The sequence below is a fragment of the Pristiophorus japonicus genome, chromosome 11 (genome assembly GCF_044704955.1).
Source record: "Pristiophorus japonicus isolate sPriJap1 chromosome 11, sPriJap1.hap1, whole genome shotgun sequence".
In the NCBI taxonomy this organism is placed as follows: Eukaryota; Metazoa; Chordata; class Chondrichthyes; family Pristiophoridae; genus Pristiophorus; species Pristiophorus japonicus.
In genome coordinates, this window is record NC_091987.1 from 82,031,982 (window position 1) to 82,049,593 (window position 17,612).

A 17,612-nucleotide genomic window follows, 5' to 3' on the forward strand; every position below is an offset into this window, starting at 1 on the left:
ATTTTTTGACTCCAATGATGACTCAGCATTTGATCCTTCTATTCTCAAGGGCTGTTCCAGTGATGTCACTGACAGGTCATGTAGTCTTGCAACTTTGTTCATGTTAACGGGAAACAAAAACTTTGAGCCCACCTGTATGCCAATGTGGAACCACCTGATCACAGAGTAAGTCACCAGTAAAGTACGTTGCCTACACAGTCAGGTTCAATAGCTCCACCAAGTTAATTTCCTAGGACTGTTTCTCCAAAGATAATATTTATCCTTTTGATATCTTTATTGTCCAAAAATATTGAAATTATTAGAACTAGAAACAGAAAGAAATGTTGAAATAGTGGATTAATTGGTGATCATTTTCCAACAGTCTATCGACTCTGGATCAGTTCCTATGGACTGGAGGGTAGCTAATGTAACACCACTTTTTTAAAAAGGAGAGAGAGAGAAAATGGGCAATTATAGACCGGTTAGCCTGACATCAGTAGTGGGAAAAATGTTGGAATCAATTATTAAAGATGAAATAGTAGCGCATTTGGAAAGCAGTGACAGGATCGGTCCAAGTCAGCATGGATTTATGAAAGGGAAATCAGCTTGACAAATGTTCTGGAATTTTTTGAGGATGTAACTATTAGAGTGGACAAGGGAGAACCAGTGGATGTGGTGTATTTGGACTTTCAAAAGGCTTTTGACAAAAAATTGGTGTGCAAAATTAAAGCACATGGTATTGGGGTAATGTACTGACGTGGATAGAGAACTGGTTGACCGACAGGAAGCAGAGAGTCGGGATAAACGGGTCCTTTTCAGAATGGCAGGCAGTGACTAGTGGGGTGCCGCAAGGCTCAGTACTGGGACCACAGCTATTTACAATATACATTAATGATTTAGATGAAGGAATTGAGTGTAATATCTCCAAGTTTGCAGATGACACGAAGCTGGGTGGCAGTGTGAGCTGTGAGGAGGACACTAAGAGACTGCAGGGTGATTTGGACAGGTTAGGTGAGTGGGCAAATGCATGGCAGATGCAGTATAATGTGGATAAATGTGAGGTTATCCACTTTGGGGGCAAAAACTCGAAGGCAGAATATTATCTGAATGGCGGCAGATTAGGAAAAGGTGGGGTGCAACGAGACCTGGGTGTCATGGTACATCAATTATTGAAAGTTGGCATGCAGATACAGCAGGCGGTGAAGAAGGCAAATGGTATGTTGGCCTTCATAGCTAGGGGATTTAAGTATAGGAGCAGGGAGGTCTTACTGCAGTTGTATAGGGCCTTGGTGAGGCCTCACCTGGAATATTGTGTTCAGTTTTGGTCTCCTAATCTGAGGAAGGATGTTCTTGCTATTGAGGGAGTGCAGCGAAGGTTCACCAGATTCCCGGGATGGCCGGACTGACATATGAGGAGAGACTGGATCGACTGGGCCTGTATTCAGTGGAGTTTAGAAGGTTGAGAGGGGATCTCATCGACGCTTATAAGATTCTGACGGGATGGGACAGGTTAGATGCAGGAAGAATGTTACCGATGTTGGGGAAGTCCAGAACCAGAGGACACAGTCTAAGGATAAGGGGTATGCCATTTAGGACTGAGATGAGGAGAAACTTCTTCACTCAGAGAGTTGTTAACCTGTGGAATTCTCTGCCGCAGAGAGTTGTTGATGCCAGTTCATTGGATATATTCAAGAGGGAGTTAGGTATGGCCCTTACGGCTAAAGGGATCAAGGGGTATGGAGAGAAAGGAAAGGGATACTGAGGTGAATGATCAGCCATGATCTCATTGAATGGTGGTGCAGGCTCGAAGGGCCGAATGGCCTACTCCTGCACCTATTTTCTATGTTGCTAAGTTTCTATGCACAAAATTCCCTGCTACAGTTTATTACAAATAGGCCCAAGGATGAGGCCCCTTTCAGGTACCATTTTCTTTTACCAGGGAGCTCAGATGAGTCCAGGGAATTCAGGTGAGTGAAGTTTTTGGGATTGTTCCTGTTCCATAGTGAAGTGAGAAGCTATTAAAACATTGTAATGGGGAAGCTTTGTTTTGTGAAAGGCACCTTACAAATACAAGCTGTTGTTACTGAGTGATATACTGCTGCATACCTTTTCCTCTTGTACAACCAGTAAACTACACCAGTGATGACTGCAGCTATTAGTAGGCCTACGATGACTCCCACTATCACCTTGGCCTGGTCACCACCTTTGCTCACGTCATTCTTATTTTTGGGGTCTGCAGGAGAAAAAAACATTCCAGTCAGATTTATTAAATCACAATATTCAACCAAATTCTTAAATCAATTGGACCGTATGGTGACCCAATATGATAGCAATCACTTGTTCACTCAATGATACTTATTACTGACTCTATAGGTAAATGCACTGGCCAATGTGGTACCCAACCCTACAGATCAGGAATGCAATGGCGCCGACCAGGGAGCTGCATCAAGACACCCGTTTGGCACTTGCAGCTTGCTGCTTCTGGTCAAATGAGGCCCGATGCCGAATTTGGCTCGAGCCTCACACCGGCGGAACAATTGGCAGCCGAATTGCTGCCCGTTTTGGCTGCAAGTTGAATTTCTTCCCTTTTAGTTAATGGAGGATAAGGTCAGCAAGGAAGGCTCTGGAGTAAATGAGTCTACAGCTGACAAAAATATGGATAAGGGTTTTGGTAGCGGTTAGGTAGAGACGGAGGCAAGCAATATTTCAGCGTGGAAAGTAAGTGGCCTTGGTGTGCCAACGTTTTGCACGAGCTGATTCAGCCTGAGCATGTGGCTGGAGAGGGGGTGGAGTCAATGGGAGGGAGTAGATTTATAGTGGGGTGCATGGAAAAAGAAGGCATTGCTAGTTTATGGGCTGGCTGTGTGGGACAGGTAAGAATGGAACTACACATTTTTATTTCCTTTGCAGTGATGGCAATGAAAAAGCAGGCAGCAAAAACGAAATGCTCCACACAAGCTGCAAGACAGAGTAAAGAAGTCACAAAGTATGAAAAGGTGCGGCCTTTATCTTCTGACTTTTAAATACAAAATAAAAATGTCAACATTTCTGATTTTTATTTACGATTGTGAAATTAATACGAGTTACGAATATCTTGGGTATGAGCGGACCAGAACTGCACAAATGCTGCACTTCTGTAATAACAACCCAGCTTGTGTCCTTCATACATCAAACCAGAAATTAATGGGCAGACTGGCTCCATCTAGTGGCCACTGTGTGTTTAAAGCACTTCCACCGTCAAACATAAAAATAATGGCCTTGAAATTCCGAATCCCACCATCAACTGGTGCGGGTGCGGCAAAACTTGCAGCTGCCCAATGCCCTCCAGTACTGACTCGGTAAGAAAGTCCGGGTCAGCTCTTTAGAATATCAGACAAAGGTACATGGAGACCTGGAAATTCTTGTGGGAGGAGGAGTTCTTGTAAGGACAGAGGTGCTGCATTTAAACCTGGACTGTTCTTAAAGCAGAACCAACATGCAACAATGTGAAGACATGGCAACATGACCCAGTATGCACTGAGCCTCCAATTTCTCAGACGGTGATGGAAGTGAGAGAGCAATATCTAGTGTATTCCGAGATCTCCATCACCATCAGAAGATTTGCAAAGTATTTGGATATTCTATCCCAGGGATTAGGGGATATTAATAATTCCAATAAAAGACTTGCATTCATATAGTGCCTTGCTCGAACACTGGACGTCCAATAAGATTGGTGTTCTTACAGATCAGTGGCAACCAATTTCCTCATCCCATGTCTAGTGGGAGAGCATGAGGTGGCTGTGAGAATTCTGCCTTCTCTCAGGACAGCAGCACCAGTCCTTTGCTCAACCACTCCCGCCCCCACCACCTGCCCTCCCTTCTCAGAGAAGCAAACATGCCGGACGGGAACAGGCATCTCCCCTGCAGGCTACTCAAGTTACTGGCCTTTCAGAAAAGCAAAACTGTACACCACCACAATTCACAACTCAACATTGGGAGCACACTAGAGGAAACCTTTGGACCTATCCAGGCACCTAAATGTTTCCTTCAGCACGCCAATGAGTGCAGGTGCGCCTACCCGTACTTCACGGGTGGTCCTTTTCAATGGTGTTCAGAACTATGATAGTTTTGGATACCCCTCGTCTTCAAGATGCCAGCCAATGCCTTGCTCTTGATTCTGAAAAAGTGCATAGACACTCGACTGCTTAAGGATGAATTAATCATAACAGATACCTGCATATTGGGTATTGACATGCAGAAACCTGCGCCTGCAGTCACACACTAACTGGACAGTGAGACCGTAAAGCTGCTATCAGTTACTATAATGGTGTGGGTCAACAGTAAGTGCTCATCAAATGTAATGCAGAGTTGCCCTAGAGCATGGACAGCTGTACCCCAGCAAGAAGCCACCAGGAAAGAATATAGGGAGGAGAAAAGAAAACCCAGGTATAAAACCAGGAAGAAATAAAAGTGTGAGCAGGGAATCCCCATATAAATGTGAATGGTACCAGTGCTCTCATCAGGAATGAAGAGGAATATCATTCCATTCCCCACTTTAGTCACTTAATCGCCTTGTTGATGCATCAGATTGTATATTTTGACAGGTTATAGCTGGTGAGATTTTAGTACCTACCCGAAGGGTCTTGCTCAAGAGTTTCATCCACCGGTTCCTTGAATCGCACTAAAAAATACAAAGAGAATGATGAGTTAATTTGAACCCATGGAATTGGTTCCTGAAGGTTTGTCCTAGCTCCCTAACGTTATGGTGTATTTTATCCCAAGATGGCCATATAAATTTTGTCTCCCAGAAACAGTTGTAAGGAAGCAACCACTCATTTCTGGATAGAGGGGAGAGAGACTGGTCATAGGACAGACTCAGGAGCAGTCAAAATAGAACATTAAGTGAGCAACATTGTGGAATCAACTGTGCTTCCCACATTGCTCAGAGTATCCGGGGGTGGGGACTGGTGGTAGATCACTGCAAAATACCAGTCATTTTACCACTGAAGTGGCAATCACGGTCCATGAAATATTATTAGTGAAACAATCTCACCAAAAACAGAGACACAACAAACAACCCTGTATCTTTAAAGAATTCAGTAAATAAAATTACACAATGAAAGTGGCTCCAGCAAATCTTCCATTCCAAGCATTGAATATGAACAGCGCTTTACATAAAGCAAAGCAACAGCTCATTGCAATGAGTTGACTCTCTGCAGCGTCCACTGCTCAATGGATCTGAACAACAATATGGAACAGCTCAGACGATTGCAGCCTTTTGTGGTGACTGTTCCTTCAATTATTAAGTCCATTATTGCACCTCAGTTAATGTTTCAGTCACTGTTTTTGCTGGATACTCCAGGTGATGGGCAAGGGTCAAAGAGCAGGAGGTCATCAAGGTTGCCAAATGCGGGGAGATAAATCAAGAAGCAGTGGTCGGGTGACACCAAGCTTGGGTTTAAAAGCATGCAGATTATAGGAAACATAAAACATTGGCTGAGGTAAAGGATTCCACAGTTTTGAGGTCCAGGAAAAGAATAAGGTAGAGAAAGAGATATTACGATGAGTCTTAATTTCAACACAGTGAGGATGCAGTGAGCTTAGAAAGAAGAAGAAAAGTTCAAACCCTTACCAATATTGATAAAATAAGGAGAAACAAGAGAGATAGCAATGGAGAGAGAGAGAGAAAGTGTGAAGATAAAAGATGAGAGGGCTGTTTATCAGGTAGCTCAGACTAGGGTCCTGAACTTAAGGAAAGGTAACTTCGATGGTATGAGACGTGACTTGGCTAGAATAGATTGGCGAGTGATACTTAAAGGGTTGACGGTGGATAGGCAATGGCAAACATTTAAAGATCACATGGAAGAACTTCAACAATTGTGCATCCCTGTCTGGAGTAAAAATAAAATGGGGAAGGTGGCTCAACCGTGGCTAACAAGGGAAATTAGGGAAAGTGTTAAATCCAAGGAAGAGGCATATAAATTGGCCAGAAAAATCAGCAAACTTGAGGACTGGGAGAATTTTATAATACAGCAGAGGAGGTCAAAGAGTTTAATTAGGAGGGCGAAAATAGTATGAGAGGAAGCTTGCTGGGAACATAAAAACTGACTGCAAAAGCTTCTATAGTTATGTGAAGAGAAAAAGATTAGTGAAGACAAACGTAGGTCCCTTGCAGTCAGATTCAGGTGAATTTATAATGGAGAACAAAGAAATGGCGGACCAGTTAAACAAATACTTTGGTTCTGTCTTCACGAAGGAAGACACAAATAACCTTCTGGAAATAGTAGGGGACCGAGGGTCTAGTGAGAAGGAGGAACTGAAGGAAATCCTTATTAGGCGGGAAATTGTGTTAGGGAAATTGATGGGATTGAAGGCCGATAAATCCCCGGGGCCTGATAGTCTGCATCCCAGAATACTTAAGGAAGTAGCCCTAGAAATAGTGGATGCATTGGTGATCATTTTCCAACAGTCTATTGACTCTGGATCAGTTCCTATGGACTGGAGGATAGCTAATGTAACACCACTTTTTAAGAAAGGAGGGAGAGAGAAAACAGGTAACTATAGACCGGTTAGCCTGACATCAGTAGTGGGAAAAATGTTCGAATCAATTATTAAAGATGAAATAGCAGTGCATTTGGAAAGCAGTGACAGGTTCGGTCCAAGTCAGCATGGATTTATGAAAGGGAAATCATGCTTGACAAATCTTCTAGAATTTTTTGAGGATGTAACTAGTAGAGTGGACATGGGAGAACCAGTGCATGTGGTGAATTTGGACTTTCAAAAGGCTTTTGACAAGGTCCCACACAAGAGATTGGTGTGCAAAATTAAAGCACATGGTATTGGGGGTAATGTACTGACGTGGAGAACTGGTTGGCAGACAGGAAGCAGAGAGTCGGGATAAATGGGTCCTTTTCAGAATGGCAGGCAGTGACTAGTGGGGTGCTGCAGGGCTCAGTGCTGGGACCCCAGCTATTTACAATATACATTAATGATTTAGATGAAGGAATTGAGTGTAATATCTCCAAGTTTGCAGATGACACGAAGCTGGGTGGCGGTGTGAGCTGTGAGGAGGACGCTAAGAGGCTGCAGGGTGACTTGGACAGGTTAGGTGAGTGGGTAAATGCATGGCAGATGCAGTATAATGTGGATAAATGTGAGGTTATCCATTTTGGGGTGGCAAAAACACCAACGCAGAATATTATCTGAATGGCAGCAGATTAGGAAAAGGGGAGATGCAATGAGACCTGGGTGTCATGGTACATCAGTCATTGAAAGTTGGCATGCAGGTACAGCAGGCGGTGAAGAAGGCAAATGGTATGTTGGCCTTCATAGCTAGGGGATTTGAGTATAGGAGCAGGGAGGTCTTACTGCAGTTGTACAGAGCCTTGGTAAGGCCTCACCTGGAATATTGTGTTCAGTTTTGGTCTCCTAATCTGAGGAAGGACGTTCTTGCTATTGAGGGAGTGCAGCGAAGGTTCACCAGACTGATTCCCGGGATGGCAGGACTGACATATGAGGAGAGACTGGATCAACTGGGCCTGTATTCACTGGAGTTTAGAAGGATGAAAGGGGATCTCATAGAAACATATAAAATTCTGACAGGACTGGACAGGTTAGATGCAGGAAGAATGTTCCCGATGTTGGGGAAGTCCAGAACCAGGGGACTTAGTCTAATGATAAGGGGTAAGTCATTTAGGACTGAGATGAGGAAAAACTTCTTCACTCAAATCTGTGGAATTCCCTACGGCAGAGAGTTGTTGATGCCAGTTCATTGGATATATTCCAGAGGGAGTTAGATATGGCCCTCACGGCTAAAGGGATCAAGGGATATGGAGAGAAAGCAGGAAAGGGGTACTGAGGTGAATGATCAGCCATGATCTTATTGAATGGTGGTGCAGGCTCGAAGGGCCGAATGGCTTACTCTTGCACCTATTTTCTATGTTTTTATACCAAGAATCTCCTTGCATCCAGTTTCATTATGGTCCATGGCAGCGCTACCTGGATTCAAATAGCAATGGAATATTTTCCACTAATGGTGGAAATGCTGAACTGAAGTGGTTGCTTTGCTTGGCACCTCATCACATCTTTAAGTGCCTCAGAGATGTTTTCCTTTGAATTGCATTATCCTCAAATCAATTTTCACTACACAGTATGTAGCCAGTCAGAAAACAGTGCTTGTGAACACTGAAATATATGAGGAACTGTGGGAAAGCACTGCTTTTTGAATAACTAAAAATCATTCATCAAAAGTTTCAGAAACATTTTTGAAGTGTATATGGGACCACTATTGCTGACTATCACAAGCATTCCACGTGAGCTTTTATTTGGCATTTGATACGTTCAATGAGCTGCCACCCATTATATTTTATTTGCAAAATATTTCAGAATACTCACTGGCAGTTAGATTCACTGTATTTTGATCCTGTCCATGGGAGTTTAAGGCTGTGCACGTTACGGTAATGTTCTCGGTAGGTTTTACTGTAATCTTGTGGCACCACTGTGTTCTTTTATCTTTTGTTGGTTCTTCTCTTAGCTGCAATGAAAATATTTTTTTATTTCTTATTCACATTTCGGGAACTGCACAGTATTTATTGTGGGTTACGGAAATCTCAGAGTGTAGACTTCAGTAAGCAGGTTAGGGCTCCCAGCATGGAACCTTGCTCAACAGTAGTGTGGGTCAGAGAATCAACATCATGGCGTTGTAGTCCTGTCTCTGACCTGCACTCCCATCTGGACAGGCTCCACTCTGCGAAATTTGCCTTGTTATTTCACATTTGGAATCTGGGTTACAAATTCAGCTCTGGATGATGAGGTGAATGTCTCTTTGTTCCATCAGATATTTGACATGAGATTGGGAAGTTGCCATTCAGATCCTCTTGTTCCCCACAGCAAAAACTGCACATTATTGGACAACTTCCTTCAGAAAGACCCTAAAGGCATTGCATAATGTAGGACTGGACGGTTTGGTCAGGCTGCTATGTCGATGGCACAATTGGCCTCCACTCCCCTGCCCCCCCACACCCCCCCCCCTGGAAAAGGGAGGGAAACAAAGAAAATCAGCCAGAATTCCCCCTCCTAATTATTAACCAGTGATTCAATGCCCAAGTTCACACATGAACAATGGGCATTTGGGCCAGGTATTCAAGGTCAGGTAAGGCCCTATGGGCACTGGTTCTGTTCCTCACCCAAATTTCCTTTCTTCGCTTGTGAACCTGAGCCAAACTCCTGCAGGAATTTCAGTCTTAAAACCATGTCCCATGCCCGATTTTAAAGAGAACAGAAAATAAAGTTCCAATAGACAGTGAAGAATCTTTATTTTTATTTTTTTTTAATCAAGCTTTTCAAATAAACAGTTTAAACCTTTGCTAAAAAAGCAAACAAAGAGGCTTCAGTAACAAATGTATTATTAATACTGAACAATGTCATTTTAAGGCATAAACAGAAATCTAATTTAGCTTTTAAAAATCATCATAATGGGGTCTTTGTCCCAATAGGCCATTTATCTAATCGGACTCGGCATGGAATTTCAATGCAATTCCCAGTGGGTAAAACCACAAAGATAGAAAATGAAAGTTTTCGAAATGATCACCAATAAAAGAAATGAAGAACATTATCATTGTAGAATATGCTCACAATTATCTGACTGGTTATTTTCTGTCTTCAAGCAACCAATGCCTGCTGACAGCGCACAGCAGAGATTTGGATGCACTGTGCTTTAAATAGTCAGAGAATCATCTCCAGCACACCTGACCTTCCAATATGTGCAGTCAGTGGGTGAGGCTCTCCATTGGCAGTGTAAATTTGGAAAATTACCTCTTTGATTTATAGAATCATAGAATAGCACAAAAGGAGCCCATTTGGCCCATCAAGTCCGTGTCGGCTCTTTCAAAGAGCAATCCAGTTAGTCCCACTTCCCCGCTCTTTCTCTGTATCCCTGCAATTTTTCTCCTTCAGGTATTTATCCAATTCCCTTTTGAAAGCTACTACTGAATCTGTACCCACCACCCGATCAGGCCGTGCATTCCAAACCTAAACATGCGTTGCATAAAAAAGTTTCCCCTCATGTCGCCTCTGGTTCTTTTGCCAATCACTTTAAATCTGTGCCCTCTGGTTATTGACCCTTCGGCCACTGGAAACCGTTTCTCTTTATTAACTCTATCTATAAACCCTTAATGATTTTAAACACTTAATTTTAAACACCTCTGTCACATCTCCTCTTAGTCTTTTTCGCTCTAGGGAGAACAACCCCAGCTCCCCAGTCTATCCATGTAACTCTAATCCCTCATCCTTGAAACCATTCTAGTAAATCTCTTCTGTACCCTCTCCAAAGCTTTCACATCCTTCCTATAGCATGGTGCCCAGAATTGGACACAATACTCCAGCTAGGGCTGAACATAGATTTTTTTTACACAGATTTAGCTTAACTTCTTGGCTTTTGTACTAGACCTCTATTTATAAAGATCAGGATCTCATATAAGGCATTGTTGGCTACAATTTTGCTTCAGATGGAAGACACAGGAGATCTCCCGTTCTCTCTTACTTACAGCTGTTCCATTGATGCTCCACTGGACGATGGGCTTGGGGAATCCCTCCACAACACAGCTGATCACTTTAGTACTGTTCAGGACCTTCTTAGTCAATTTATTTATTCTTGGTTTTCCTGTAACAAAAAGAAAATGGGTTTATTAATCAAGGCCAACTATGGGATAGATTTTTGTCTTCACTGCCTGGGTGATAATCTGGTGGGGGGGGGGGGGGATTGCCTGCTCCTTATAGAACCAGCCCAATTATCATTCCATTGAAATTAATGGAATGAAATTCAGGTAGGTTCAATAAGGGTCATGTGACACACCCCACCAAATCATTGCCCTGCGATGCAAACGGAGATCTAGCCCATGGAAAAATTAAACCACATTGCTAACAATTCTTGTTGTTTAACACTTTAGTCTCTCAATTCGGGAGTTCCGAGAGGTCTTGAGATCCGAGAGGTCGGGAGGTCTGAGGAGCAGGAGGCCCGAAGCTTGGTGAGGATTTCAATTCTGACGAGTCAGGAGGTCGGCGAGTCGGTAAGGCCCTGAGATCGGCGAGTTGGGAAGTCAGTGAGTCGGTAAGGCCCTGAGGTTGGTAAAGCCCTGAGGTCGGTGAGTCGGGAGGTCGGCGAGTCGCTAAGGCCCTGAGGTCGGTGAGTCGGTAAAGCCCTGAAGTCGGTGAGTCGGGAGGTCGGCGAGTCGCTAAGGCCCTGAGGTCGGTGAGTCGGGAGGTCTGAGGAGCAGGACGCCCGAAGCTTGGTGAGAATTTCAATTCTGATGAGTCAGGAGGTCGGTGAGTCGGTAAGGCCCAAGGTCGGTAAAGCCCTGAGGTCGGTGAGTCGGGAGGTCGGCAAGACCCTGAGATCGGTGAGTAGGGAAGTCGGCAAGTCGGTAAGGCCCTGAGATCGGTGAGTCAGTAAAGCCCTGTGGTCGGTGAGTCGGGAGGTCGGCAAGACCCTGAGATCGGTGAGTAGGGAAGTCGGCAAGTCGGTAAGGCCCTGAGATCGGTGAGTCAGTAAAGCCCTGTGGTCGGTGAGTCGGGAGGTCGGCGAGTCGGTAAAGCCCTGAGGTCAGTGAGTCGGGAGGTTGGTGAGTCGGTAAGGCCCTGAGGTCGGTGAGTCGGTAAGACCCTGAGGTCGGTGAGTCGGTAAGACCCTGAGGTCGGCGAGTTGGTAAGGCCCTGAGATCGGCGAGTCGGGAGATCGGTGAGTCGGTAAGGTCCTGAGGTCGGTGAGTCGGGAGGTCGGTGAGTCGGTAAGGCCCTGAGATCGGCGAGTCGGGAGATCGGCGAGTCGGTAAGGTCCTGAGATCGGCGAGTCGGTAAGGTCCTGAGGTCGGTGAGTCGGGAGGTCGGTGAGTCGGGAGATCGGCGAGTCGGTAAGGTCCTGAGATCGGCGAGTCGGTAAGGTCCTGAGGTCGGTGAGTCAGGAGGTCGGTAAGGCCCTGAGATCGGCGAGTCGGTAAGGTCCTGAGGTCGGTGAGTCAGGAGGTCGGTAAGGCCCTGAGGTCGGTGAGTCAGGAGGTCGGTAAGGCCCTGAGGTCGGCGAGTCGGGAGGTCGGCGAATAGGTAGGCCCTGTGAGGTCGGCGAGTCGGGAGTTCGGAAACCGGAAGTTCGGAGGTCGGTGAGGTGAGTTGGTAAGTAGCTCTCTTTTCTCTATTTCTTTTAGGTTGGGAGTTCGGAGGCCGAGAGGTCGGGAGGCCACAGAGGCCGCTGAGTTCGGGTCAGTGAGGTGAGTTGGTGAGTAGCTCTCTTTTCTCTTATTTCTTTTCAGGTAGATTTTAAACTAGATAAGGCTAACTAGAGGGATGGCAGCGCAGCTCAGTCCCGTGGAGTGCACATTCTGCGGCATGTGGGAAGTCCTGGACGCTTCACGCAGCCTAGACAACCATGTGTGCAGGAGGTGTCTCCAGCTTCAACTACTCGAGCTCCGCGTTTCAGAGCTGGGACAGCGGGTGGGGTCAATAAGGTGTATCCGTGAGGCTGAGAACTATGTTGATAGCATGTTTCAGGAGGTGGTTACCCTGCAGCTTAAAGGCATGCAGGTGGTGGGGAAGTGGGTGACCACCAGACATAGTAAGTGTGCTAGGCAGGTCGCGCAGGAGCCCTCCCGTGAGTCTATCGCATTTTCAAACCAATATTCACCTGAGTATCAGTAAGGACGATGGTGCCTCTGGGGAGTGCAGCCAGAGCCAATTCCAAGGCACCACGGATGGCTCGGCTGCACAGGGGGGAGGGGCGAAGAACAAAAGAGCCCGAGTGATAGGGGATTCTATAGTTAGGGGAACAGACAGGCATTTCTGCGGCCATAGACGTGACTCCTGAATGATGTCAGGGTCAAGAATGTCGCAAGGCATCCTGGGGGATGGGGGAGGGTAATCAGCTAGAGGTCGTGATCCATAGCAGGATCAACGACATAGGTAAAATAAAGGATGAGGTCCTACAGGAAGAATTCAGGGAGCTAAGAAGAAAATTAAAGGGTAATACCTCAAAGGTAGAAATCTCCGGGTTACTACCGGTGCCACGTGCTAATGAGTATAAGAATAGAAGGATAGAGAGGATGAACATGTGGCTGGAAAGTTGGTGTAGGAGGGAGGGCTTTAAATTCTTGAGGCATTGGGACTTCTTCTGGGGGAGATGGGACCTGTACAAACTGGACGGGTTACACCTCAACAGCGCCGGGACCAATATCCTCGCGGGGAGTTTTACTAGTGCTGTTGGGGAGAGTTTAAACTAGCTTGGCAGAGGGATGGGAACCTGAGAACAAATTCAATAGGGAAGGAAGTAAAGCTGAAATTGGATAGCAAGAATCTAGAAAGCGAATCTGTAAGACAGAGGAAACAAGGGTTAGTATGTAGTAAGCAAGGAGGTCTTCCTGTGCTGAATGGTATGTACTTTAATGCAAGGAGTATAGCGAATAAGGCGGATAAGCTAAGAGCACAGGTAGACACTTGGGAGTACGACGTTATAATCGTTACATAAAACATGGCTGAAAGAGGGGCAGGTTTGGCAGATCAATATTCCTGGCTACAGGATTTTTAGACAAGATAGAGAGGGGGGTAAAAAAGTGTGTGGGGGGGGGGGGGGGTTTGTGTAACTGATTAAAGAAGATATTACAGCGGTGAGGAGGGATGATATGTTAGAGGGATCATCAAATGAGGCCATATGGGTTGAATTGAAAAATAAAAAAGGGGTGATCACACTGTTGGGCATGTATTATAGACCCCCAAACAGTGGGAGGGAGATAAAGGAGCAAATATGTAGGCAAATTGCTGTGAAGTCCAAAAACCATATAGTAATAGTAGGGGATTTTAACTATCCAAATATTGATTGGGACAAATTTAGTGTGAAGGGTACAGAGGGTGCGGAATTCTTAAAATGCATTCAAGAGAACTTATTTAGTCAGTATGTAGCAAGCCCAACATGAGAGGGGGCGGTCTTGTATTTCGTTTTGGGGAATGAAGCTGGGCAGGTTGAAGGGGTATTAGTGGGGGAGCACTTGGATGCCAGTGACCATAATTCAGTCAGATTCAAGTTGTTTGTGGATAAGGACAAGAATAGGCTTGGAATAAAAGTCCCGAATTGGGGAAAAGCTAATTTTGCTAAATTAAGGAATGATTTGGCCACAGTGGACTGGAAACAGCTGCTTGTGGGTAAATCAGTGTCGGAACAGTGGGAGGCATTTAAGGAGGAGATCCGGAAGGCTCAGGCCAAATATGTGCCCTTAAAGAAAAATAATTCTAGAGCTCCCTGGATGTCGAGGGACTTACAGGGAAGGATTAAGAAAAAAAGGGATGCTTATGTCATATATCAATGGCTAAATACTATAGAATCTTTAGAGCAATATAGAAAGTTAAGAGGCAAAATTAAAAAGGATATTCGGAATGCTAAGAGAGAGCATGAGAAATTCTTGGCCAGTAAAATTAAGGAAAACTCTAAGATGTTCGATAAATATATTAAGAGTAAGAGAGTAACTAAAGAAAGGGTAGGGCCTATTAGAGACCATGAGGGTAATCTTTGTGTGGAGGCTGAAGATGTTTGGAGGGTTCTTAATGAATACTTTGCATCTGTTTTCACAAAGGAAAGGGCAATGCAGATACTGCTATAGAGGAGGAGTGTGATATTCTGGATGAAATAAATATAATGAGAGAGGAAGTATGAAGGGGTTTAGCAGCTTTGAAAGTAGATAGGTCCCCAGGCCTGAATGAAATGCAGCCCAGGCTGTTGAGAGAAGTAAAAGAGGAAATAGCAGAGGCCTTGACCATCATTTTCCAGTCCTCTTTGGATCTGGGCATGGTGCTGGAGGATTGGAGGACTGCAAATGTAGTACCCTTGTTTCAGAAGGGAGAAAGGGACAGGACGAGTAATTACAGACCTGTCAGCCTAACCTCAGTGGTGGGAAAATTATTGGAAAAAGTCCTGAAAGACAGGATAAATCTGCATTTGGAAAGGCAAGAATTAATTAGGAACAGTCAGCATGGATTTGCTAAGGGAAGACCGTGTCTGACTAACGTGATTGAATTGTTTGAGGAGGTAACTAAGAGGGTCGATGTGGGTAGTGTGTACGATGTAGTATAAATGGACTTTAGCAAGGCTTTTGATAAGGTCCCACATGGTAGACTGGTCATGAAGGTTAAAGCCCATGGGATAAAGGGCAAAGTGTCAAGTTGGATCCAAGATTGGCTTGGAGGAAGGAAGCAAAGGATAATGATTGATGGATGTTTTTGTGACTGGAAGGATGTTTCCAGTGGGGTTCCGCAGGGCTCAGTACTGGGACCCTTGCTTTTTGTAGTATATGTCAATGATTTAGATTTGAATATCGGGAGTATGATTAAGAAGTTTGCAGATGATAGTAAAATTGGCTGCGTGGTTGATAATGAAGAGGAAAATCATGGGCTGCAGGAGGATATCAACCTACTGGTCAGGTAGGCAGAGCAGTGGCAAATGGAATTTAATTCGGCGAAGTGTGAGGTGATGCACTTTGGGAGGACTAATAAGGAAAGGGTATACACATTAAGCAGTAAGCCACTTAATAGTGTAGATGAACAAAGGGATCTTGGAGTGCTTGTCCACAGATCCCTGAAAGTAGCAGGCCAGGTGGATAAGGTGGTTAAGAAGGCATACGGAATGCTTGCCTTTATTGGTGAGAGGCATAGAATATAAGAGCAGGGAGGTTATGCTTCAATTGTATAATACTTTGTAGGCTACAGCTGGAGTATTGCGTGCAGTTCTGGTCGCCTTATTATAGGAAGGACGTGATTGCACGAGAGAGGGTGAAGAGGAGATTTACTAGAATGCTGCCTGGAATGGAAAGTCTCAGTTATGCGGACAGATTGGATAGGCTGAGTATGTTCTCATTGGAGGTTGAGAGGAGGCCTCATTGAGGTGTACAAAATATAGTGGATAGTAAGGGTCTATTTCCATTGGTGGAGGGGTCTATTATGAGGGGACATAGTTTTAAGGTGGTTGGTGGACTGTTTGGAGGGGATTTAAGGGGGGAGGGGCTTCTTTATGCAGAGTGTTGTGAGGATCTGGAAGTCGTTGCCTGGAAGAGTGGTGGATGCAGAAACCTTCACCACTTTTAAGAGATGGTTGAATGGACACTTAAAAGTGCAGTAACCTGCAGGGTTACGGTTATAGAACTGGTAATTGGAATTAGACTGGATGACCTTTTGTTGGATGGAGCAAATATAATGGTAAGTACTGCAGGGAATAGAATATGGCCAAGGTGATCTCCTGGACTAGTTTCGATCATCTGGATGGGTCGGAGAAGAATTTTCCCAGATTTTTTCTCCCTAAATTGTCCTGGATTTTTATCTGGTTTTTGCCTCTCCCAGGAGATCACATGGCTCTGGTTGGGGTGAGTGTAGAATGTTTTAGTATAAGGGGTGTTGCAGTTGTGTGTGGCGAATTGGTTGAGCTGGGTGCTCTTTGCCTTACCGTCATTGTTCATAGGTTTATATGTAACCTTTAGGGCTGCTGACAGAGGGCTGCGTGACACTTTGTCGGCCGGCGCGGCCACGATAGGCCAGTATGGCCTCCTTCTGCGCTGTAAATTTCCATGTTCTATGTTCTAATTGTCCACTTACCCCAACTTATTCTAGACTGCTTAAGGTGTATCTAATAAAGCACTTCAGTATCTCAACTGGTAAAAGGCCCACCCCTGGTATCATATTGATTCACACAGACTCGGAAGGTCCCAAGTTCAATTTCTCATCTGTGTTGACTTAGCTGATCTCAGCCAAAGTGCTAGTATGGGCACTATAATAGGCCTCAGCACCACAGGGCAAGCAAAATAACTCGACTGCTATTGAGTGATCCTGGAAACTATATGCATGGACGTCAGATGAGGACAGGATTGGGTTCAGCGACGGCAGGGGAGGGAAGGCAGTAAGGGCCCGACTGACGGCAGCAGCCGTTCCCGACGGCAGGGGAGGGAAGGCAGTAAGGGCCCGACCGGCGGCAGCAGCCGTTCCCGACGGCAGGGGGGGGGGGAGGCAGTAAGGGCCCGACCGGCGGCAGCAGCCGTTCCCGACGGTAGGGGGGGGGGGAGACAGTAAGGGCCCGACCGGCGGCAGCGGGGTGGAGGCAGCCGTTCCCGACGGCAGGGGGGGGGGGGGGGGGGAGGCAGCGGGGGGGAGGCAGTGAGAAGGCTGCAGGAAGCCTCAGAAGTTGAGGCAGCCATTCCCGACGGCAGCGGGGGGCGGGGGGGAGGCCCCCCTGCCATCGGTCGGGCCCGTCGGGAAACGGCTGCCTCAACTTCTGAGGCTTCCTGCAACCTTTTCACTGCTGCAAGGAGCCCCAGTGCTGATCATCGAAGGGCAATGTGGTTTTATTAAAAAATGTTAAAAATTGAACAGCTACAAAGAACTACAAAAATGACCGAGTGCCAATGTTTCCTTCACACTGCGCGTGCGCGAACGCTCCAACGCGCACGCGCAGGGTTGCCGGCATGAAAAAAACTCATTTAAATGGTACCCGCCCCCTCCTACTTACAAAATCAGCATGAGTGGTAGGCTCCGCCCCCTGGGCGCCGCGCCAAGCTGACATCGAGCTGAAAAGCGCTCGAGAATAGCGCGTTTTTTTTCAGACGCCGTTTTCGGCGCGAAAAATGGGCGCCCAGCTC

The 17,612-nt window shown here is 45.7% G+C and overlaps 1 protein-coding gene across 1 annotated transcript in view; it reads right to left on the minus strand.

The window, feature by feature from the left end:
* alcama (activated leukocyte cell adhesion molecule a) overlaps positions 1-17,612 on the minus strand; it is a 338,861-nt gene that overhangs the window by 13,039 nt on the left and 308,210 nt on the right. The window contains exons 11-14 of the mRNA XM_070893627.1: positions 10,503-10,618; positions 8,353-8,491; positions 4,592-4,639; positions 2,086-2,212 (exon numbers count right to left, since the gene is read on the minus strand). Of these exons, the coding sequence (XP_070749728.1) occupies positions 2,086-2,212; positions 4,592-4,639; positions 8,353-8,491; positions 10,503-10,618 (430 nt within the window). The remainder of the gene's footprint in view (positions 1-2,085; positions 2,213-4,591; positions 4,640-8,352; positions 8,492-10,502; positions 10,619-17,612) is intronic.